Source organism: Otolemur garnettii, unplaced genomic scaffold (assembly GCF_000181295.1).
Source record: "Otolemur garnettii isolate 467f Iridium unplaced genomic scaffold, OtoGar3 scaffold00165, whole genome shotgun sequence".
Lineage (NCBI taxonomy): Eukaryota > Metazoa > Chordata > Mammalia > Primates > Galagidae > Otolemur > Otolemur garnettii.
The window spans coordinates 912,594-937,701 of record NW_003852560.1 but is presented as its reverse complement, the minus strand read 5'-3'; the positions used below and the strand labels follow the sequence as shown (position 1 = coordinate 937,701).

The 25,108-nt window shown below is 39.2% G+C and overlaps 1 protein-coding gene across 4 annotated transcripts in view; it reads right to left on the bottom strand.

The window, feature by feature from the left end:
• Positions 1–25,108, bottom strand: part of RGS7 (regulator of G protein signaling 7) — a 462,295-nt gene that overhangs the window by 23,730 nt on the left and 413,457 nt on the right. For all 4 annotated transcript variants that reach the window (XM_012811568.1, XM_003800081.2, XM_012811569.1 and 1 more), the window contains 6 exons: positions 18,174–18,248; positions 7,786–7,884; positions 6,421–6,482; positions 5,362–5,472; positions 4,117–4,242; positions 590–776 (listed from right to left, as the gene is read on the bottom strand). In XM_012811568.1, the coding sequence (XP_012667022.1) occupies positions 590–776; positions 4,117–4,242; positions 5,362–5,472; positions 6,421–6,482; positions 7,786–7,884; positions 18,174–18,248 (660 nt within the window). The remainder of the gene's footprint in view (positions 1–589; positions 777–4,116; positions 4,243–5,361; positions 5,473–6,420; positions 6,483–7,785; positions 7,885–18,173; positions 18,249–25,108) is intronic.

Sequence of the window (25,108 nt, the reverse complement as noted above, 5' to 3'; positions counted from 1 at the left end):
AATATGATACCATGGAGTACTATTCAACTATAAAAAGATGGAGACTTTACAACTTTTGTGTTTACCTGGATGGAGTTGAAACACATTCTTCTTAGTAAAGTATCACAAGAATGGAAACGTAAGTACCAATGTACTCAACACTAATATGAAACCAATATATAAACAACTACACGTCCCCATGAAAGAGAAACACCAGAATAGTCTAGCAAGGGAAAGGGGGAGAGAAGGGAGAGAGGAGAGGGGAGAAGAGAGGGGGATTGATGGGATCTCACCTCCTGTGCACAATGTGAGGGTGTTCAGCACGCCCCCCACTGGTCGAAGGACTCAACTACAACTTGAACTTCACCTTAGAAATGAAAGCAATGTAACCTAAATGACATTTGTACTTTCATATTAATCTGAGATTCAAGAGACATTCACTTTAAAGTGTCTTTGTTCTTTTCTAGATCAGTTAAGAGCATTTTACAGGGACCTAAACTGACCATGTTAGAAATAGCTGACAGATATAATGAAAATAAAACTATAAAATATCTCAACTGTCACCGTCTCAGGAGCACATCTGTGACTTGAGGGCCACCCACATACCAACCTGAGCATCTTCAAATGTGTATCGTCCGGGTTCCTTCACATTCTGTGTGGTTTTGTCGTAACTCTTAGAATCCAAGTTTATGGCGCTAGGAGCTCCTGGAGCCAGAAATTCTTGCCATATTTCCTGAACTCGGGAGGGCACTTCTTTAATCGGCCTCTTTTTCAGGTCCTCCACTGCCAGCCAGAATCTACACAAAATGTAACACCAAGTGGTTACTCCGACGGCTCATAGTATGAAAATTCTTAGGATATGCACGGAGGATACAATTCATCAAGATGCCTAAAGCAATCTCACTTTCTCTGTTGCCTTCCAAAATCAGACTGGCACTATTTTTTTCCCCACCAACTGTATTCAAAGCTATGAAATTCTTCACAAAAGATTATTAAAAATAACCTCTTTTAGGTGTTTGTTGTTAAAAGTAGAACTGCCAGGGCCCTGTATAACTTTAATTTCATGGAAGGAAAGTAACACTGCTAATCATTTATTAGAAGGAAAGAGGAGTTGGAAGAGCAGGAAGGGGGGAGGACATACAGCCCCCATTAGGGATGATAAAGTTATGGATTAAACTGTGTGCTTTCTGCATCTTTTTTCCATTTGAACGATGAAAGTTAGTATGGAGTTTTTTCTGCTCTATTTGGTGAGAGAATCACCAAGAACCATTACTAGAGTTACAAGAGGCCTGGACCTGAGATCAGAAAATGCTCTGGCTGGAAAAATCAGAACACTGTAACTAATTTTAAGCTATTTAATAGAGAGAGTTAAGGAATGAGTGACGCAGCAAGTTCTCATTTACACATCCACGTACATCTGCTGTATGTCTATTATTCATATATACAATGATCTGAAAGGCTTAAACACATAAAAGCATTGTAGTGACTCAACACCATGGCAAAGTGTATACTGACTTACTTCTGACCATATTCATCTATATAGAATACATACACTGAGAGAACAGGGGGCATGCTTTGGTTGATAAATGTAAAAAGCATTGATGAAAAAGCATTTATTCCATAGTAGCTGGAATCTAAGTATTTTAACGCCTCTGAGTCTTGATTTCCTTGTCAGGAAAATGGTACAGTAATGCCTATTTCACTGGGTTTTCAGTGGATTAACTGACATAAATTAAAACGAGGGCACTGCAGAGTGCCTGGCAAATTTTAGGCACATTGACTTAACACTGCTTTGGGCCAGGGGCTTTGACTTAAAAAGGAATGAGCAGAAACACACCAGTGGAGAGCAGAGGGTGTACCTGATGAATAAGCAGTGTCCCTGGAGGGTTTTGGGTCCTAATATTTGAAGAGAATGCCCATATGAATGACATCAATAGCCAGGTCTTTAGAGAGCTGCTGCTTAAGTAAGGTGACCTGAGAGTTAGCTGTGTATAATTCACAGCCCTGTCGACCAGCTAGACCATTTTGCGTCCCTCCATGTGTGACACAGGGACTCAAATAGGGAAGAGGGAACCTCAGATTCAGGAGACAGTGACAGTCGCTTGGTATTGGCTTATAGAAAACTGAGGATACCACTGCCACCCAATCTGACCTCATGCAAGGTGCTCACCCTTCCCCTAGAAGATAATCACACTCTGATTATCTATCTAGTGAGGCAATAACACATTTCATATTTCTTGCGACGGCTACATGTATGATAATCAGAAATAACGAACACAAAATATAACATGGCGTATGTATTGAAGTACCAGCTATAAAATATATTCTGTGTATAAGAGATGTTGAAAATGATATCCACATTTATTTTCTATCAGTTATCTATTTATGTATACTTAGAAAAGAAACCTATGATAGGCAGGGAGCAAATAAGAAATATAATACGTAGGTGTGAGTGTATACACACATAAGAAACGTCTGGTGTTTTTAATACCTAATTACTTCATAGGGAGACTAGTATGGCGTAGAATTATTAAGGTAAGAAATGGTTTGAATGGAGAAATCGGCAATGATTCAATACATACATGAAACAGAGACTGCACAAGCTATCTGGTTTGCCCAGGAGCTTCTCCTCGCTTCCTGTTTGGCCTGGTTATGGCCTTTGCACCAGCCCCTTCTCAGCTAGAGGTCATTTCCTTTAGTAAGCCCCTGCTGATCTCGCTCTGCCTTAGGCAGCCCTTTGTACTTCTCTAATCTAAACATCCAGGATTGTTGTGGTGCTTTGTTTTCTTCTCTGTGTCTGCCACTGGAGTGTCATTTTAATGAGAGCAGGAGTCATTTCAATTTGGTTAAGTGATGCTGGCTTATTACTTGTGTATTTTCTCATCGTGATACTCATCATGTCAGCATCTCTAAAGAATTTAAGGACTGGGAGGAAAATCTACCTGCATGTCCATTAAAACACATAATGTATTCTTTATCTCTATTTTGTCTTTTGTATTTTGACATCCTTGCACTCCATCATTGATGGTATGACCTTAGTATTGAAAATGTTGTTTGGTGGGCCTAGTAGAGAGCTTTAGCAGTGAAAGCCTTGGCAGAAGTGGTCAGGATGACTGCCCAGGCCCGTGCACTTGAAATAGAATGGGAAGCAGCATTGCCACTTTCATGACAGGCACGTGTAGAGAACTGAACTCCGCCAGGTACGTCTGTGGTCAGCCTGGTCATCCAGAAGGTATCTGTGGATGTCCTACATATCTCTGAATGGTTTGGAATTAGTATCTATGAAATCTCCTAAAAAGACTGTGACAATGCCTGGTGCCACTTCTTTCCAATGAAAATAAATGAATGCTGAGACCTTTCTGTAAATGAATTTCACAGGTCTGCATGAGTCATGGGAAAGTAAAAGTAGGACACCAGATTTCAAAAGAAGAATGAGGGAAAGAGCTCCTGGAAAAAGTTTTCTGTTGTGGGAAGTCATCACTTCAGTAACTTCAATGATCTTAAATAGACCCACTAACATCCACTGTCACATCTCATATTGAAAAGTGCAATTTCCAGGTGCCCCATAAGTTAGCAAATTTCAGAAATACATAAGAACAATGTTTACAGCAGATGGGCAGAACAGGTGCCCCTGCCCCACAAACAGCTCAATGTGGTGCTACTTTCAGGAGCCCTGTGTCTGTGTTTAAATGCAAAAATAAATGAGCTGCCCAATGGTTTTGTCTGGTCCCATCTCCTCTTCTCCACTGTCCTTAAGAAGTAATGTGTCAAAAAGCCAATGGTGACAAATAGGTGATATTTTAAATTAACTTCATGGATATCATTGGTCATTTTCCATTTTATCAAGCCTTAGTCTAAAGACTACACTTTATTATGGAGTCCATTTCAAAAACACCAAATTTATAGAGTTAAAAGATCTAATGACCATGTGAAAATTAATGGATTAATGTTATGTTAGAAATCTTTGCCTCAGTGGTTCTGTTTCTTTCATCAGGTGGCAGAAATTCAATGAGTTCTTATCATCTTCATGATACTGGAGGGAGAATAACTATTGATCTATTAAGTGAAAAATAACCAGACACATCAAAGATAGCAACCAAGAGGATTACAGTATAAGATTCAAGCATTGGGTCTTACCTTAAATTTTCTGAGCTGAATTCAGATTCTAGAAATTTAAGGAACTGTTCTCTCCCAACTGGGTCTTTCAATGCCTCATCCATGCCAAAACCCCATCGTTTTACCCTCTGCTGGCTTGGCTCTTTGCTGTAGATTTAAAAAAAATCCAAATATATTCCTTTCATTAGAATTCCTATCCTGTATTATTATAGCTCCCCTCAAAATCATGTGTGCCTCAAAGTTTCTATCTTTAACCTATATTTCAGAAAAATAATGTATCTAAATAATATATCTCTCGCTAATGGCTCTACATGAAATCATAGTGAGGCATAAGTTAGCTATTGTTAATACAATATAACATTTATTGAGTATGAAGTACTAAGTGATAAGGGGAAAAGATCCAGACATTCTGACCCCTGTGCTACCCTCTTAACCACTACATGATTTAGTCTGATGGAGGTATTTTGTACTAGAGAAAATGCATTTGTGACCAAAGTCTTCCATACTAGTTTATGAGTCTGGTGTCAAATACATATGTGGTCCAATCCTGAGTTAAGACATTTGGGATCTGGCTTCCTCATCTATAAAATCTAATTTGTAAATGAAGAGCTCTGGACATATCAAGTATTTAAGATCCATAGTTGGACGAAAAGAGATAGTCCACCAATGTGCTTTGGTGCAGTGGTCCTCGTTGTAAAGTGATGGGCAATGACTGTTTTATGACTCTATCCGTATTGATGACATAATTCTTCCCCTATATATAGCTCATGAAAGAAACCAGGGAACTCTTAAATTATGCTTTCTTAAATTATGACTTCTCAAGAAGTCAGTCTCTTCTCAGTTTTTCTTAAAGTGTTTATGGTAAGTTCATTTTGTTTTGAAATTGGATTTATAAAAGCATACTTGGATTGGGCTTAAGTATGTACAAATGTAGCCTTTATTTTGCTCGAGTATGTGAGACTGTGGCTATGTGGATATTCAAGGAAGCTAATAACAATCAGCTAAATTTCAAGAACTAATGGTCCTGATTCTGACTAATCCATTTTCAAGCTCTCACACCTCTAATTTTGGGCCAGTCAATGTAAAACTTAAGTCAGATGCAATGTCTAATGTTCACAAGCCATTGTCTAGAACAAGAATGTTCTATCACGCCACTGTAGACAGAGTACAATTACCCTTAAAATTAACAAGCTATGATATTCTTCTTACTTTACTCAAATCCTGAAACACAAGGTCAATTTGAGAGGAAGATAAAATGCCGCTTACCTTGCTTCAAGTTCCCAGAAAGTAGTATCATCGGACAGCCATGGGTTAGAAGGGTCAGGTGGCACAAGAAATGGGTCGTATTCTACATACTGTTCTGTATAACTGAGTAGACTAGGGAGAAAAAAGAGAAAAACAAGGGTGAATATGTCCAATTTCCTTAGGTTTCTAACTAGGGCTACACTCTGTCCCAGGTAAGGGACATAATATAAAAATGTCTGACCAAGGAATTCTTTCCCACTTCAGAATGACATCCAATGGCGATTTTCACATCTTAATAACCCACATGCAAGAACACCTGTGCTTCTCAGTGATGTTTAGCTAAGGATTCCCCATCTCCCTGTGCTTAAGCCATGGAGTCAATATCACTGTGTTAGAATAAGGCAATGAGGAAGGGGTCAGGGAGTGAATGGAAGCTCCAGGGGTCAGTTTCAGTCCTTGGTTAACCAAGTCCACCCAGAGCAGATCCAATTTTGGCCAACTTGGAGAAGGGATTAAAAAGGAATGTTTGTCAAAAATCTTTATAGGAATTAGATAAAAGGAGAACCACTGGCGATTTTTTTAAGTCTATATTTAAATTTATGTTTTTACAGAGAGAAGGAAAAGAAGAACCTGGAGAGGTAGGATTGAGCAATGTCCAAAAGTGAAGAACAGATTTAAGAGAAGAAAAGGAAAATTTCTAAATCTGAGTTTTATTCAAATTCCGAAGTCATGCAGTAACAGCTAATTGTGAATGTTAAAATGGGTTCACAGAGAGGCTCCATGTTGCCAAAGGTAACTAGTGAATTGAAGGTTTTAGTTCTTTTAGAAAGAGTGAAAAAAATCAACTCTATGGAACTATCCTCTGAATCTGATTCTCAGTTGCATAAGGATTTAAGACAATAATGATCATCTTGTCACTTAAACTACAGCCAGTTTTCTATATACAAAAAGAACAACATAATTACATTATTTACATGATTCCAATTATTTATCTCAGCTTCTCTCCCGATAGTTCTCTTATCATTTTTTTTTTTGTAATATGGAATTTTTCAGTTTATATGGGCATCTCAAAATACTCACCTATCAGCCACTTTTGACATTTTTAACCGATGTCTATCTAACTGTATTTGCCAATATTTTATCTGAAAAGAGAGAGGGTTAGAGATGTAGGTACATAAGTAATTATATTCGCACAATTTTTATGTCTAAATTCTGCTAAGACTAGGCAATTCTGAACAAGAGTATATTCTAAGTTAGGGAAATTTTGAGTTGGTTAAAGAAAAATCTTTAAGGCAAGCAGCTCTTAAAGAGTTAACCAAAAAATGTATGAAGGTAAAGTAATATTGCTTTAGAACAGGAATGAGTTTGAACATTCTGCCTACTTTAGCAAAATGCAATTTTATTTTAAAAGTGTTACAAAGATTTTAAGCATTTATTCACAGTCAAAACCTAAATCCAGAATCAAATGTACTTATTATTTATTACTATAATTTCAAAATAAATCCTGCCTTCTAATACAAAGAATCAATGATATGTGTTTTGAAAATAATTTTATCAGTTAATTCCTAAAAAATGATGGCATCGACATAATCACACAGAAAAATTTTAGAACTCTCTGAATTAGTTTCCCTTGATGGTGATTATAAATACACTAGAAAAGTATACATTTCACTCTTGATAAATAATATTATAATAAAATATTAGGAGGAAAGTGCTAAAAGGGAGAAAGAATTACTAAATCCATCAAGGGATTTAACTATTATTTGATACAAGAGAAAGCGGAGTTTGCTTTGAAATATTACTTGGAACCAAATCTATTGATCAATGGCTGAAAAAAAGAACTATACATCATGACTGTAGACCAGTGTTGATAAGGAAACAATTCAAGAGATGTAAAGAAATCAGCACTGTAAAAAACAAGAACAGGCAATGTCACACGATTGGAGAGGGGAAATGTGTGATTCAATGCTTCCAATCTTTTCTACTCTCAGACTTTAAGACAGAATTCTGGAGTAAAAAAATAACTACTGGGGGTGGCAAGTGGGGCTCAAAGGAGTAGGGCACTGGCCCCATATGCCGGAGGTGGCGGGTTCAAACCCAGACCCGGTCAAAAACTGCAATAAATAAATAAATAAATAAATAACTACTGATGATGGAGTCACATATAAATCAGTGCATGTGATTTTTAAGAACTGCTTAGAGGAAAAAGAATTTGCGTAAATAAAGAGCAAAGAGTCTTGAAAAACCTCTGCCTTATTTTGATACATTTTCTAGTAACCACATGTCTTAAAATTAGATAAGTTCATTGCTTTTAACATCAGATCCTCTAGATGAAATAACAGACCATAAAACCTTTTAAACTATCCACGACCACCATTCCCTATCTGCGTCTCCATAACTGTTCCTGTGTAAACCTTTCAAAGCTCATCCTGTAGGTTGACTCACCTGTTGGTGTAGCTCATCTTCTGTTGGAGGTTTAGTTTCTGGTGTGGGTGTGTGGGTAGGACTGTGACTCCTAATATCATTTTGTAAACCATAGACAGACTATATTAAAATAAAAAAATACACATTTTTTAGGACAAAATACCATTTATAATCACAGCCTTCTTAAACAATCATTTTAAGAGCTTATTTGATGAAGCTTCTTACTAAAATTCAAAGGGCACTGCTATCATAACATATTATATGCCTGTAAAATGGAAACACAACTCTGGAAAATATGTGGTTAGATTATTAACTTTGACAGAATAATTGATTACATGTAGAGAATGTGGTGAATGTGATCAAATTTGGAAGTAGGCTGAGAATACTAAATTGGAGAACATCAGCACTAAATGATATTTAATAAACATCGATTTCAGAAAAAAATAGGAGTGGAAATGAACTATAATAGAAATTTAATAATCTAAAAGAAGATTAAAAAATAACATAATTTTTACATAGGAGTGAAATGAAGTACTGAAGACATTGATGAGGATAAGAATTTTATTACTGATTTTATTCCTGGGGTGTAATCAAAGACACCTGAGACTGCCCCTACCCTTCTATGTCAGTACAGGGTTATTTACTTCACAATGGCCTGGGCACTGGGTGCCATTTGCAAACTTCAGTGACCCCAAAGGCTGCACGTATCTTTAGAATTCTTTTCCTGTTTTAAATCTTTGGAATTCATGATTCCCCTAGTACTTCTTTATTCATTTGTCAAAAAGGTCAAACCTAGTATGTAGGAAGACTCTTTTGAGAAATTTATATTACTTGGTAAGTATAAAGATCTGGAGACTAAAGCTATCAAAAAAAATTTTTAAAAGCCTATCGCCAGCTGAGGATGAGACATCCCACATGTCAACTGAAGGAACATGCCGAATTAGTTCTTCTTTAATATCAAAGTATTATTCCTTTAAAATAAAGAATTTAACTCATGCAGTTGAGCACTTCTTCTTTGATGTGAGAATGAAGGATGAGAGCATAAGAAAACTACACAAGTTCTGCAAAATTAAAGCTATCAGATACGGCTTGGAAAGAAACGATTAATATTGGAAGAGGATAGATCAAGATGCTTACAGAGTCCACTTTCAGGTCTATCACTGCCCTTGTCAGTATCACTAAATTGAAATGTATTTTGGTCTTGATCTGCTTGTACTTGGACCTTATATCCTCCTAATATTGTCTCTTGGCTTTATATCTGGATCCTTCAAACTTGTTTTTTTAACTTGTGTGTCCCCATTATTTTGCTCTTAGCCTTTCTTTAAAGAATTTTGACTTGAGTTTAACCACTGAGATTATCTCATGCCATACTATTGTGGGTAGGCCCCTACCATCCCCTCCAGTTCCCACCATTTCAACACAAGAACTAGCATATGAATTCACTGTTAACAAGACTAAACTGAATGGCTTGGACTTGCTCTTTTCATTCATTCATTCATTCATTCAAAATTTATTAAAAGCTTACTATATGCTGGATATAGTGTTAAGCATTATGGAAATAGAAGTAAATAAAATAGATGCACTCCTCCTCTATTGGAACTCACAACCCTGCAGAGGGGTAATAAGCTAGTTATAAGATAATCACACAGATGAATATATGATTAAAATTGTGATAAGTCTAATGAAGAAAAAAGTAAAAAAAGTATCCAATGTACTCAATACTACTATGAAATCAATACATAACCGCCTACACACTCAAACGAATGGCAAAGCATAACTATAGTGCAGGAAGTAGAAGGGAAGAGGAGAGAGATGGGAGGGGAGAGGGGATATGGGAGGAGGGAGAGTATTCAGGGGGACCTCACCTAATGTGCATAATGCAATGGTACATTTCAAAACTATTAAGAAATGAGTATAATTGTGATGGATGTGTTATTAGTTCAATGTAAGCATTTCACATTGTATATTGAAGCAGTACCCTGAACCCCATAAATGCATCAATGTACAAAGCTATGATTTAATAAAAAAACAATAAAAAAATAACAAGCATAAGGACTGGAGTACAAAGAGATTTAATTTACATTAAGGAAAAAGAAATAACCTAAATGAACTGATACTTGCTATATTTGGACATAAGTAAACAAAACAACCTTGTGAACTCTGAAATAACAATTGAGGTTGATTTATTAAAAATTATGCACTATATGTACACAATGGAATACTCTTTAGCTTTTAAAATACAAGACAACTCTGTCACTTTTGACAACACAGATAAATATCCTATAAGACATTATGTTAAGTTAAATAAACCAGGCAAAGAAAGACAAATACCATATGTTCTCACTTACAAGTGAAATATTAAAAAGTCAAAATCATGGAAGTGAAGAGTAAGATAATGGTTACCAGAGGCTGAGGGGTGGATAATGGGGAAAAGAAAAATGTTGGCAAGTAGGTACAAAGTTCCAGTCATACAAGAGGAATAAGCTCTAGTGCTCTGCTGCACAGCAAGGTCACCAGTGAATGACAGTGTACTTCTCATTTCAATGTAGCTAAGCGAGAAGATTTTAAATATTGTTGCCACAAAGAAATGATAAATGTTAGAGGTAAGGAATGTTATGATCTGATTTGTTCATTCCATGGTGTATATGTGTACTGAATATATGCAATTATTATTTGTCAATTAAAAATTAAATAAAACTAAAAACAATTAGGCATGTGGAAACAGCCCAAATGCCACCAACCCAGGAATGGATTAACAAGCTGTGGTATATGTATACCATGGAATTCTATTCAGCCACTAAAAAAGACGGAGACTTTCCATTTTTCATATTAACCTGGATGGAAGTGGAACACATTATTCTTAGTAAAGCTTCACAAGAATGGGAAAATAAGAGTCCTATGTACTCAATTCTGATATGAGGACAATTATTGACCTAGTACACAGTGGGGGATGGGGAGAGCAGAGAAAGGGAAAAAGGGATGGGGGTCACGGGGTGTGGTACACCTTTTGGGGGTGGGACACAATTATAAGAAGGTCTTTATCAAATGCAATCACTGTAACTTAGTTCTTTGTACCCTCCATGAATCCCCAACAATTAAAAAAAAATTAGGTAAGTGAAAGATCACCAATTATACAATAGTTGTACTTTCTAGTGTTTGCCTTTTTTCTTCAGGTTTATCACATTAATTTTCAAAAAGGAAAATAAAGAGAGCGTGAAACTATTCTTTTTTATCTCAGTTTGCTTAAATTCAATTTTTTAAAATAATAATCTGTAGGTCATCTAAACAGTTCTTATAATAAAAAGCTAACAATTGGAATGGTAAGTTTCTGGGATAAGATTAAAAACAACCAAAAAGAAAGCTAGAAAAACACAGCTGTTTGTGGTATCATAAAAGTTAAATGACCCAAAAGTTGTCTTCTATCTCTACATTTCTATAATTATTTTAATTTTGGTGCATTTCATGTGGCATCAGAAAGATCCTATATGAGACCATAACCCAAGCCACTGGGAAGTGTTGCTTAAAATAGTTTTCTGGGAGCCTGTCTACTGGCTCTTAGGTTACTGTAGAGTTTCCATTTTTTGTCTTATATAAAAGTAACCATTGGGAGATTTTGCTTTCATCAATCTGAATCCGTAGCTTTTAACCTTGATTCTAGGGTACAATGAAAACAGCCTAAAAATGTAATTTCATATATAGGGCTTATTTCATAGACAAAGGAGATAAAGGAATTGATCCTATTTCAGTAAGCAAGTTATGAAGATTATCTGCAATATGAAAGGCTTTGCACATTTCAGCACAAAGATATGTACTAGAATGGTGGTGTATATGGTGAAGTGACATACAGCTAGCAACAGGCAGGGATCAAGAGGAAAAGAGGTGAAATCTTAATGCCATGATATTTGCAACTGGGGGAAGATCAAATTAATTGAGTTCCATTTACAATTTTAATAGCAAAATGTATTACTTAATCCAGATGCTTTGACTTGATTAACATGTCCTCTTATTCCCCATGGTGTCTAGACAAGCACTTTCGTATACAGAGCCATGCTAAAGAATACCAAGCAGGTTTTTCATTAAATAAAACAGATTTGACTTTCTGCATAAATCTGTTCATATGGGATTTCTCTTCACATTTGATCAGGAAACTAATTCATAAATTGAAAATATAATCCCCTTTGCAATGGTATTAGGAGGTGGGGGCTTTGGGGAAGTGATTAGATCAAGAGGGTGGAGCCCTCTTGAATGAGATTAGTGCCCTTATAAAACAAGCTGGAGGGAGCTTATTTGCCCTCTCTACCATGTGAGGACACATCAAGAAAATCCTGTCTTTCAGAAGAAAATACAATCAAATTCAAGAAGAGGGGTGAGTTCAGTAAGTTCCCACCTAGTAGGTACAATGTAGAGGTATATGGCACCCTTCCTGGGTGAAGGACTCCACTACCACTTGGACTTTATCTTACAAATGCAAAGAGTGCAACCTAATCATGTATACCCTGATATTAATCTTAACTTTAAAAAATTAAAAATAATAATTAAAAAAAGAAAGAAAATACTATCTTTGAAGCAGAGAGCAAGCCCTCACCAGATATTGAATCTACTGGCACCTTGTTCTTGAATTTCCCATACTCCAGAACTGTTGTTATTTATAAATGACCTAGTCTAAGGTATTTTGTCATAGCAAACACATTGACTAAGACAGAGATTTTAAAATAGAAACTACGAAGTCCAAGAAGCTTTTCTGCCTTTCTGTGTGGGATTTTTCTAACTAGGACAGGTGTGGAAATATTTCTCTGGTTTTCTGGATTGCTCATTTCAACTCGAGAATAGTTTGTGACCCCCTGTGGAAAGAGCCGGCACAGAGAGATGCCAGGAAGAGACCAGAGAGAGACCTTGAGAGAGTTTTGATGATGATCAAGTCTCCAGGCCCAGGAATGCCCTTGTCCAGAAATACACAGGTCTGCCTCCAAGGTTTCAGTTTGTGAGTCAGAAAACTCCCCTCTTTCTTCATTCTAGCTTGAGCAGAGTTTCTTCTGGTGCCTGAAACTTTGTGGTACCCCCTACTTAAAACTTTCGTGTTGCTCTAAGATCTGAGTAGTTAACTCTGTTAAGTAACACATGGAATTTTAAATGTACATATGGAATTGAGGAAGTGACCATCTTTTATGTATAAACAGCTATAACTACAATGTTATTAAAAGCAGGAGAACTGAACACCCAATCATGTGTTTGCAAGTTTTTCTCCCAGGATACATTTGCTGTTTGTTAAAGCTTTTTGAACTATAAAAGTGCATCCCGTGCAATTGAAGGTGCTAGAAGAAAAAGAGAACAAGACTGGAAACAGCTTACTCCTGTTTTGAAAATATGAGTGTTAAAGTGATCGGAGGCAGGGCGTGGCCTGTGGCTCAAAGGAGTAGGGCACCAGCCCCATATGCCAGAGGTGGCAGGTTCAAACCCAGCCCCAGCGAAAAAACTGTAAAAAAAAAAAAAAAAAATAAATAAATAAAATAAAAATAAATAAATAAATAGCTTTAAAAAAAAAGTGATGGGAGGTAACCTTAAGTGCGGGTGCAGTCACACCTGTGCAGATGTGGTAGTCATTTTCCTCAGCTTTCCTGGTCTAGGAGCCCTGGAGATATTGTGATCCAGCCTGTGACAGCAGATTTGTGTCGGCTTGGCTGGGCTACAGTGCCCAGATATGTGGATATTTCTGTGAGGGTTTTTATTGGAATAAACTAATATTTAAATCAGTGGACTTTTAGTACAGTAGATTTCGCTCCATAATGGGGGTAGGCCTCATCCATCTGTTGAAGGCCTAACTAGAACAAAGGCTGACCTACCCTGAGCAAGGGTTTGACCTCTAGATTCCCTCTGGGCTTGGACTGCAACTCTTTCCTGGGTCTCTGCCTCCTGGCCTTCTCAATCAGACTTTTGACTCACCAGGGCTCTACATTCAGGCAAACCAATACCTTAAAATAAGTTTCTCACTCTCTCTCTGGTTGTTTCCTTGGAGAACCATAGCTAATATAGTAAAAGTTTAAGGATTGGATTGAAAAACATGGGGCAGACAAAGCCCACTAAAATTTGTCTAGGTTAGGCTAATTTCTTCCTGGCTATGCAACATTACTATTCATTCATAGAGACTTGGGGGAACATATTTACAACTATTTCCTTGTATTTTAGTCAAGTATATTCAAATTTAAAAAGAAACATTTGAAAATTGACTAATCCACCAGGCATAATGACTCTTGCCTGTAATCCTAGCACTCTGGGAGGCTGAGGCGAATGGATCACCTGAGCTCAGGAGTTTGACATCAGCCTGAGCAAAAGTGAGACCCCCCCATCTCTATTAAAAATAGAAAAACTAGCTGGGCATTGTGGCAGGCACCTGGTGTCCCAGCTACTCAGGAGGCTGAAGCAAGAGGATCACTTGAGCCCAAGAGTTTGAGATTGCTGTGAGCTATGACGCCAAGGCAGTCTACCCAGGGTAACGGAGGGAGACTGTCTCAATTAAAAGAAAAGAAAGAAAGAAAGAAAAGAAAAGAAAAGAAAAGAAAAGAAAAGAAAAGAAAATTGATTAATCCTGGATTCTTAAAAATACCTCAATACATTTAAACCTTCACACATCTGATAAACATGTTTGAAATTCAGTAATTAAATACAGCATCCCAAAATGAAATGTAAAGTAACCCTGATCTACTTGGGGGAGATTATCACTTTAGGCATTTACAGGGTCCTTTATTCTTGTTATGATTACAATCATGAGAAATTATTATTGCTGACTCACAAAGAAATGAACAGCAGCTCTCCTTGGTAAGAACAGTAATCATTTTCAAATACTGAACAGAATCCAGGGGTTTTATTCCTTACCAGCAGCAGTGTCAAACCAATGGGACACCACACAGCTAAAAGAGAACTAAGGAGGCAGACATGATGGTGGAAGGCCAAGGGGACCTCGTGGGGCACTCGGCTGGCCTCTGCCCTCCCTGTCTACGGTTTGCAATGCCTTGGAGCCCACCAAGGGTGGCCGAACAGTTTGTTGCCTGTTGTCAAGCTATTTGCTAAGAAAATGTTAAGGCGATTTAGAATCATTTTTCTTTTCTTTAATTAAATCATAACAGTGTACATTAATACTATCATGGGGTACAGTGTACTGTTTCTATATACATTTTAAAATACTTTCATCCAACTGGTTAACATAGCCTTCATGTCTTTTTCTTAGTTATTGTGTTAAGACATTTATATTCTACATTTAGAGAGATTCACATGTGCCCTTATAGGATGAACCATAGGTATGATCCCACCAATCACCCTCCCTCCACCTACCCTCCCCCCTCCTCTCCCCATGTTCCTGGGCTAAAATTGGGTTACTGCTTTCCTATGAAAGCTATAAATTAGTTTCATAGTAGGGCTGAGTACATTGGATACTTTTTCTTCCATTCTTGGGATACTTTGCTAAGAAGAATATTTTCCAGCTCCATCCATGTAAAGATGAAGGAGGTAAAGTCTCTATCTTTCTTAATGGCTTCATAGTATTCCATGGTGTACATATACCACAGTTTGTTGATCCATTTATGGATGAATGGGCTCTTGGGCTTCTTCCATGACCTGGCAATTATGAATTGGGCTGCAATGAACATTCTGATACAGATATCTTTATTGTAGTGTGAGACCAAAAATCACACTACAATAAAGATTTAGAATTATTTTTGAAGTTCTATTCAATTTCCTTCCCTAACATATTAGGGACTGAGTTGTGCCCTCTCTCATGTCCATATGTTAAAGCTCTAACCTTCACTCTGGGGTAATTGTATTTGGAGATGGAGGAGGAGATAAAAAAAAAGATCACATGAGGTCTTAGATTGGGACCCTAATATGATAGACCTGGGGTCCTGATAAGAAGTCACCGGAGTGGTATCTCTCTCTCTTTATCCCTCTCTCTCTCTCTCTCTCTGTCTCTACTCACTCATCCAGGAGACACCCTGAAGACATAGCAAGAACACCACTATCTACCAGCTAGGATGAGACCCCCTCCCCAGGATCTGAACATGCCAGCATCCTGATCTTGGCCTTCTAGTCTCCAGAACTGTGAGATAATAAATTCTTATTGTTTTAAGCCACCCAATCTGTCGTCTTTTGTTAAGGCAACTCAAGCAGACCACATGAAGCTTAACACAATCATATAATTGTCCATATGTACAGACATTCATTCAGCTCCTTGTTCAATATCTACACCCTTATTAGACCTTGAGTCGGGAAGTAGGGCCCTGCCTGTCTCATCTATTATGGAAACATCTAAAGACCAGAACGTGTCTGGCATACAGTAGAGACTTGTTTATGTCGCTGATTGAATGGAACATTCCAATTCCTGACCAAAACGAGAGCCAACGTATCAGTGGTGATAATTTTAAAAGACAAATCAGTATGCAGCTTAGAGCCCAATAACCTTCTATGTAAAACAACATTGTCATCTTTGGAGGTTCTAGTAAATTCAACATTTTCCATGATAAGAAGCAGTGTTTATTAAAAGGTGAGCAAACCAGTTTAACTACGGAAACCCAGGGTATACCTGCGATGTGCTGTGGGTTTTATTTATTTATTTATTTTGCAGTTTTTGGCCAGGGCTGGGCTTGAACCACTACCTCTGGCATATGGGGCTGGTGCCTTACTCCTTTGAGCCACAGGCGCCGCCCCAAGCTGTGAGTTTTTACAGAACTTCTGTTTTTCTCTGGTACATGTTCCTGCTACAGAGCTCTGCAGGGAGGCCTTGCTGTTTGACTTTTACTGATTAGCAGGAAATTAGATCTTTGCACTTGCTCTCAAGGCCTCCATTTCTTTACAGTATTTCACCTTCTGAAGCCTTAATTAAGGGTTTCCCATCATTACACAAAGACTGATGGTATGTAAAGAGCAAGGCTGCCAACTAATGCTTATCACATTTTTGAAAAGAAGGCAGCCGTGTGAGGCACAGACAAGATTATCTGTATTGAAGTTGGTGGCAAAAAGAGCACGAACATGATCCCTTTATTAAGTTTAAGCGCTGTCTTGTTAATCCGTATGCTTTCTCCTCTGAATCAGAGCACGTCTGAGCGGGTGTCTGTTGGGGAAACATGACACCCAGGAAAGTATTTTGAAGAGCGACTCTTCACTATTCAGGGAGTGGAGAGAGGGGGCTTAATGCACTTTCTGGATTGCCGATGGCACTTTTCCTTCTTGCTCCACACCCCAGTCCCCTGTGCACTCAGGACGTGCTGTGAGCAGAGGATGAAAGTGACTAAGGGGCGGGGCCTGTGGCTCAAAGGAGTGGAGCGCTGGCTGGCCCTATATGCAGGAGGTGGCGGGTTCAAATCCAGCCCCAGCCAAAAACTGCAAAAAAAAAGAAAGAAAGAAAGAAAGAAAGTGACAAAGAAGTTAAGAAGGGTCGGCCGCAAGGGAGACACAGCCACGGGCTTGCTTTGGTCTGGCTTTGCCTCTGTCCCTCTGAGAGTTCTCTGGGGCCAGAGCATTTGAGCACCACCTGTGGATTGGTTTTCTGGTGCTTTGCAGGTGGACTTCTTAACCCTAACATCAAGGTAAATGGACTTAAAAGAAACAAAAGATTCTCAGATCACACTGAGGCCTTTGAACAGGAAACTATAATTTCTAGGGATGGAGGGAAAAGACAACACAAAATAGGACTAGCAAAAACAGTGTCTACCGCAGGGACAGAAATCTCTGGAAAATACTACGGCTGTACCAGGAGAAAGGAAACTGGGCCTTTGAGGGGTGACCACAGTACCGGCCTGTGGGCTGTGTTCTCAGAGACACTGCTACAGGCCCAGGGCATCAACAATTTTTTTATGGAATGAACAATGTCATCTACATGTTACTTAAAAAAAAAAGTCACTGTTATTGCTGTATGTTTTCAAAGGGTTGTGGAAAATGTCACTGAGTTCAGATTACCTTTTTCCCCTCTTAGGGACATAATAGACACTGAACACACAACTATTCTCTTATGGTTGTGCCCCCAAATACTACCATGAAAATGGGAACTTTGTACTCTTTCTGTAATAAACTTCTGTGAGATGTCCCCGTTTCCTCAGACTTTTCTCTAACAATGCCCCTTTCTCCTCAGTATCTCTCTCTCTCAGGTAATCTCCATCTTTTCCCCCTCATCTTCTGGGCTCTGATGGCGACGTCCTTTCCCTGCCAGGGGTCCTCAGCTTCCCTATTCCTCTCCTGTGAGAAATGGTCAGTATTACCCTCTCCCTTGGGGCCCTGTATGTTCGAGGGTCAGGATGAGGCTATTTCCTGGCAGAAGACGAGGATGGGCAGGGAAGATTCTCCACGCGATGGGAGCATGTTTTTATGGCTGATGTCAGTCAACAGCTCAACCTATGGCCAAGATCAGCACAGCTGGCGGTTTTTACCTTCCGCGTTTTGTGTGGGTTCCTCATTCTCGATGACTTCTTAATGTCCACTTCGGTGGTATTTACACATCCAGGCTGGAAATGGAAAAACAAGAAAGAGGAATTTTTGAGAGTAAAGTTCCTGACTGGGACATCCATTAACGACTCATTCTCCAGAGCCTGAGCCAATGCCACAGGGACACAAGTTCCTGGAGGTGCTTTCTAGGTGGCCATAGCAGTCGGGGCTGTCATGCACATCACACCCTTTAAGGCCTCACATCTAAGTCTTCAGATGCTGTTCTCAAATAACCCCCAGGGAAACAGAACAATAAAGCAGTTGGGCTTTGCAAGTGAAAATGGGTGTTGATATTTATAGCGGCTATCTCAACACAGAGCAAGGGTGTCCACAGGCACATGGGCCAGGGCCCCCTGCTGATACCTGCACACAGCCTCCCACAGAGGGGGCCCTCTGTGTACAATGTGGCACAGTTATTACACGGCTGCTATCTTTTCCCAAGCTGGAAAACTACCATGGCATTTAGTTGAGCCAGCTCGATTCCCAGAGTGAATTTTCTTACAGTAGTTGTGAAGTCCAGCAACTGAGAATATTTGTTTTCCACAGACAGAATGTGCAGTGGAGTTCTCGGCTAAAATGAGGGACATGAGCACAGAAAATGGCGATCAATAGACCGAGCTTCTCTCCATAAGTTCCTGCCTGTCCTTTTTACTTCCTTCAGGGAAGGGAGGGAAGTAAACAGAGGAGTTGGAGGAAAAGTATGAGTTTTCAGGAATCTCAGCTTGCCTCGATTATTTTCCATTGTGCCAAAACAGATAGCTCTGAGCTTCTTTTGTTTTTGTAGTAGGAGAAGAGAGAGAGGAAAGAAGAGGAAAAAAGAAGAAAGAAAAAGAAGATGAGGAGGAGGAAGAAGAAGGAGAAAAAAAGGAGAGGGGGAGGGGAGGAGGGAAGGGATGGGAGGAGGAGGGGAGGGGAGGAGGAAGGAGCAGGGCAGGGAAGGGCAATATGAATCAGGAAACAGAGAAGACAGGATTCAAAGACCCATTTTTCACAAATCTAGAAAAGGCCCTGGATATCACTCATCTGTGACAAATGATTAGACGTTAATGATTACATGCATTGTGTTTTCTTTCCTCTAAGCTTTTGGTGCAGGATTTAGGGATCTCTGGCACTAGTCTAAAACAGTGAGTGGTACATCTCTGCTCAATTTCTCTACTTCTGACCGCAGACTGCAAGAAAATTGAAGCTTGAGAAACTAGGAAAGGGGAAAAGTCTTTTGTGGAGCTGGGATGGGGGTGAGGCAGGACAAAGGGCAATGCTGATGTGAGCAGAAGACTAAGCTGCTCTCCACAACCCTGGCAAGGACATTTTCCTTAAAGAACCTTGTCCTGATAGCACAAGTACGGGGGCCAAGCTCCACCCTCATATTGTAATAAATAAGAAGGCAAATGAGGAAATCAGTATTTTATTTTTTCCACAAAGATTACAAGCAGAATATATTCAGTACACACACACACATACATGGCATTATAAACATTAAATAAATTCTAAGTTTGGCTTACATATCTATTTAGGAATAAAAACAGCTTCTTTGGCATGGTGGTCAGCCTCGCAGTGTAGGAGGAAGGAGGCGCCCCCAGCTGAGTGGAGTTAATTTACTGGGTGACGCTGAGCAGGGCACTTAAAGTCTCCCAGCATCTGGCTGCTCAATATCTGATAGTCTGATTTAATTTTTCTGTGATCGATCTAGACATTCTGTTTTTCCAAAGATCCCCAGTGAGTTTAATATGAAGCCGGAGCTCAGGGCTACAAGGATAATGTTTTGAAAATATGAAAGGATCATGTTTTCATTGCTATTTGATTTCTGGTTCTTTGCAGCCTTTCCTCCCATTAGAGGAGGGGAGGCATGAAAATTATTTAACCACCTTATCAATATATCAAAAGCTAAGCGTGGCAAGATGGGGCATGGTGATGTTCTTTGAAATGGTAAGGGGTGGGAATAATCAGGATATGATAGCCAGGAAAGAGAAGATGTTTCTTCAGGACACGGAAGAAAATGGAGATAATGGTAAAATCCAGAGCTCAGCAGGTGCCTTGTTTTTCTCCGCAGGGAAAGAAGCCCTAGGAGGAGTGACAGGGAGTGACAGAAACTCCCAGACAAATGTGACAGAGCCTTTGGGTAGCTAGTCCTAGGCTCCTACAAGAAGCCCCATGTGTTTAGCTGGGCGTTGTAGCAGGCACCTGTAGTATCAGCTGCTCGGGAGGCTGAGGCAAGAGAATCGCCTAAGCCCAGGGAGTTGGAGGTTGCTGTGAGCTGTGACGCCACGGCACTCTACCAAGAGTTAATAAGTGAAACTCTGTCTCAAAAAAAAAAACCCCATGTGTTCATATCTAATGTGATTCTTTAATATCAGATGGGCATTAGCAAGAAAGATGTGTTGAAGACGATGCTTGCCAAGCTAAGACACAGCAGGGAAGAATGTGTTGCACGGCCCCAGTAGTTCAGGGCACAGCGGTTCTGAGAACAGTAGGTGGATGGGTGCTTGGGGTTGGGAAAAAAGCCACTGAGTGCAGGGATTTCATGCTGGGAGCAGCTATCTGGGATGCGAACTCCAGCAGTGAGTGCCAGAGGCAAAGACGGTACCTGTTGTTGTGGTTCTGGGAGCAGCCCACAGATGCCAGACTGTCTAAAACAGAAATAGACAAGGATCTGGCAGAGGTCCTGGCCCTCATCCCTCGCTGCACGAGATCATACAGACAAAACCTGATTTTGTGCATCTTTTCATATGTTTGTTTGTTGGCAGCAAAACCCATGTGCCACATGTCTAAACTGTGGCTGAGTATGTGTGGTCATACAGAGTGACCTGATGGACACCAGAGACTCAGGCCTGGGGGGTGAGTCATGAATAATACCTGTGGCGTATCATGTACACTACTCAGGTGATAGGAACACTTAAGCCCAGACTTTACCACCGTACAATACACCCATGTGATGAAACTCAACTTGGACCCCCTAAATCTAGTGAAATTAAAAAAAAAAAATCTATACCCCAAACTCCTATCCAAAACCAATCTTGAACAGTAGCAGAGAAAGTCCAAGGGGAACTGAAAGTGTATAATCACTTATCCTCAAAAGTTATCAAAACTGACTTTACATTCAGCAGCGCATGGAGCAGGCACATTGAAATCTATCCTTCCAATAGGTTTCTGAGGAAAAGAGACCGATTATAGAAAATACAAAAATGTATTTTCTTTCCACGTCTGAAGAGTCTGAACTAATTGAACTCTAAAACCCCTTCTATAATCAACTTTGTTCCTAATCAATTTTATTTCACAGCAGGTGAGATAATTAACAATTGGCCCCATGGTTAATGGTGTCAACTGTCGAAGGAACGAAGTGGAAAGAGCTTGCTCCCCATAGGAATGTTTCTGACTGGCAGTCCCAAAGAGAATTAAATTTTTCATCCTCAAATTTCGAAGATGGTGGCTTTTTAAATTTGATTAATGAACCATTAGCAGACATCTAAAATTCCCACTTGAGCCAATTATTAACACTGCTACTCAGCAAATTAATAAGAAAGCATTGAGTCTAAAAGCCAAGGTTCTTAGAGACTGAACCATAAGTTGTGTTTTTAGGACCCGGCTCCCATCCCAGGAAAATAAAATCTGCTAATGGTTAAAATAATAAGCTGCATCTGCTTGTCTCTGTGGCCCTCCTGTCATTTCTAAAGAGCCTCTTGGGGCAGCTCATGGTTAACCAGATCTATGCTATCTACATTAACTAGAAAATTCTTGACAATTAAAACAGCTTTGAAGCCCTGTTGGCTTCGTATACTTCTGGATAATTCAGGTCATGATGTAGGGTTGATAACCCCCCAATAACTGCTTTCAGAAGTCATGCACTGCAGTCAATGTAATATGACAATCATTTTTGAAAATTCTTATTTTTTTGCAATTTTGGCTGGGGCAGGGCTTGAACCCACCACCCCTGTTATATGGGGCCAGCATCCTACTTCTTGAGCCATGGGTGCCGTCCTTGAAAATTCTTTTATTATTCAAGAAATATTTCTATCTGCATTCAATGTTAGATCTTATGATAAATAGTCAGATACAGAAATGAAGGCATACTCCATACCTTAATAACCTCTTAATTCAATAAGGACAAAAGGCGCAATAAAAGTCACAATACAGGAGGGTCATGACTAGGTACGAGTTGACTCAGAGCATGACACAACAACAGAACATTTTGGACATCCACTCTGGTTTTTTTTTTTGACACAGAGTCTCACTCTGCCACCTTGGATAGAGTGCTGTGGTGTCATGGCTCACAGCAACCTCAAGCTCTTGGGCTTAAGTAATCTTCTTGTCTTAGGTTCCCAAGTAGCTGTGACTACAGGTACCCACACAACACCCAGCTAGTTTCTTCTACTTTTAGTAGAGATGAGGTCTCAATCTTTGTTTAGGCTGGTCTCCAACTCCTAAGCTCAAGAAATCCACCCACCTCAGCCTCCCAAAGTACTAGGATTACAGGCATGAGCCACTGCAACTGACTCAGACATCCACAGTCTGTTGGTCTCCACCAACATGGTCAAGAAATATTATTTTTAATGTTGCTTTTAAGCAACTTTTTTGTCTTGGTTATTTCCAAAAAAGGCACTACCTTTTGGAGCATAAATAATATATACCACTAGCTGGCACCAGATTCACATAAAATGTTATGCATACATTTATTTTCTGCAGAACTAAACATATCTTCCCAGTAAGATATAAATAACATTACCATTACCAAGCATGCACTTCATAAAAAATGTTGAAATGTGTATTATTTGATGGCTATAGTATCAAGCGCATAGTATTGTTGGATTTAAGGAATAATAATATCTACATTGGCCTGGAAGAGAAAAACATGTCATGTCTGCTGACTCAGAGGTGAATTTATTTTCAGCAGCACTAAACTGGGTTGTAACATTATTATAATATTATTTATTAGGAAGCAGAATTTAATATTGGGTGACCAATTCCTGAAGGAGAGGAACAAATATATCACTGAGAAATGTTACTGTCCCAGCATTCACGTGAGTATCGCCTTCAGCAGATGCAAAAGAGAAGCTGGAATTCTGGATTTCATCGTTGCTGTTTTATTGAAGAGCATACCATTTAGTTCATTTTGAGGCATAATGTATTTTTGTTAGCTGCAGCAGAAGGCACACTGGTGTTCAGGACACCTCGGGAAAACATGGAGAAGAGCAACATGCGAGGTCAGAATAGAGAACAGCTCTCTGTGAGTGCAGTCACTGTGGCTGGTGTGTAACTGGGCTAGGATGCCCTCAATGACATGTGATTGGAGGTTGAAGAGTTAGTTAGCAAATAAAGTTGATAGTAAGAGATATGCATATTTGGAAATTCTTTAAACATCATGATTCTGGGAACAGCAGGGTCCCCCTTATCCTCAGGGGATACTTCCCAAGACCTCAGTGGATGCCTGAAACCTCCCCATAGTATCAAACCTGTGTTTTACCTACACGTGCGTGACTATGGTAAAGTTTAGCTTATAAATCAGGCACAGTAACAGATTGCCAACAGAAACTACTAACGTAACAGAGCAATTATAACAATTTGCCACCATTACCACACTGTTTCTTGGGACCATTATGAAGCAAATGAGGGTTACTTGAAGAAACACAAGCATTGCACTCTCACAACCCAGAGGGCTACCAGTGACAATTTTTCAACTTCACTACAGATTTGTCAGGGTATTAAATGCACTTTCAACATATGATTTTTTTTGGCTTTGTGGTGATTTTATTGGGAAGTAGCCCCTTTGTAATTTGAAATCTGGGTATATAATCATTGTTTCAAATCGAAGTAAATTAAAGAAAGAGTTTCACATCTTTTGCAACACAGACCAAGTTTTAAAATTCAATGTGCCGTGAGTGCATCGAAGCACAATTAAAATGATCCCTGATCATTATATAACGTGGTTATAGATTTTTACAGTGTTCGGCCTCAGGATTTTTATTTTCAAGATCTAGTTCCAGCATTTCTTTCTGTTCTGAGTCAGCTGTCAACTGATTCAGACTGATCCTTTCAAGCCTCCTGATTCATCCATTTACTAAGTTCTCCACACAAACTGAGGAAGTTGTTTGAGGAAATTACCCTGAAGTTCCTTCCAGTCCCTTGGCTCTATAGTATTTATTCATTTGATTCCTACTCTGTCTAAGCTTTTGACTACAGATGCTTGACTATGTAATCCCACTTTGATGGGTGCTAAGAACAAATGCTGTGTGCTCAAGAGACAGGAAGAGGAGGAAGCTGCCCAGTTAGCTCAGAGCTCTGGAAAGTGGTTAGGATAGGTAGAAATTGGAGGCCTGGGTAAGAACTCTGATTTATTTCTAAACATAATGGAAGTCTTTATAGGGTTTTAAACAGTAGAGTGGCTTTGTATCATTTATTTAAAGAGATTCAATCAGACCTATACCTGTCACAAAACTTAACTGAAAATGAATCATAGACCTAACTATAAAAAGCTAACCTATAGAACTTCTAGAAAATAACAGAGAAGAAAGTATAGGTTATTGTGAATTTGGTGATGACATTTTGGGGAACACCAAAAACATAATCCTTGAAGGAAATAACGGATAAGTTGGATTTTGTTAAAATTAAAAACATCTAAAAAAAAATGCTAAAGACAATGACAAGATAAACAACAGACTTGAAAAAATATGCAAAAAAAAAGTTTGATAAAGGGTTGTTATCCAAAATAAGTAAAGAACTCTTAAAACTCCAAAATGGCCAGGCGTTGTGGTGGGCGCCTGTAGTCCCAGCTACTTGGGAGGCTGAGGCAGGAGGCTCACTTGAGCCCAGGAGTTGGAGGTTCCTGTGAGCTGTGATGCCAGGGTACTCTACCCAGGGGGATAGCTTGAGGCTCCGTCTCAAAAAA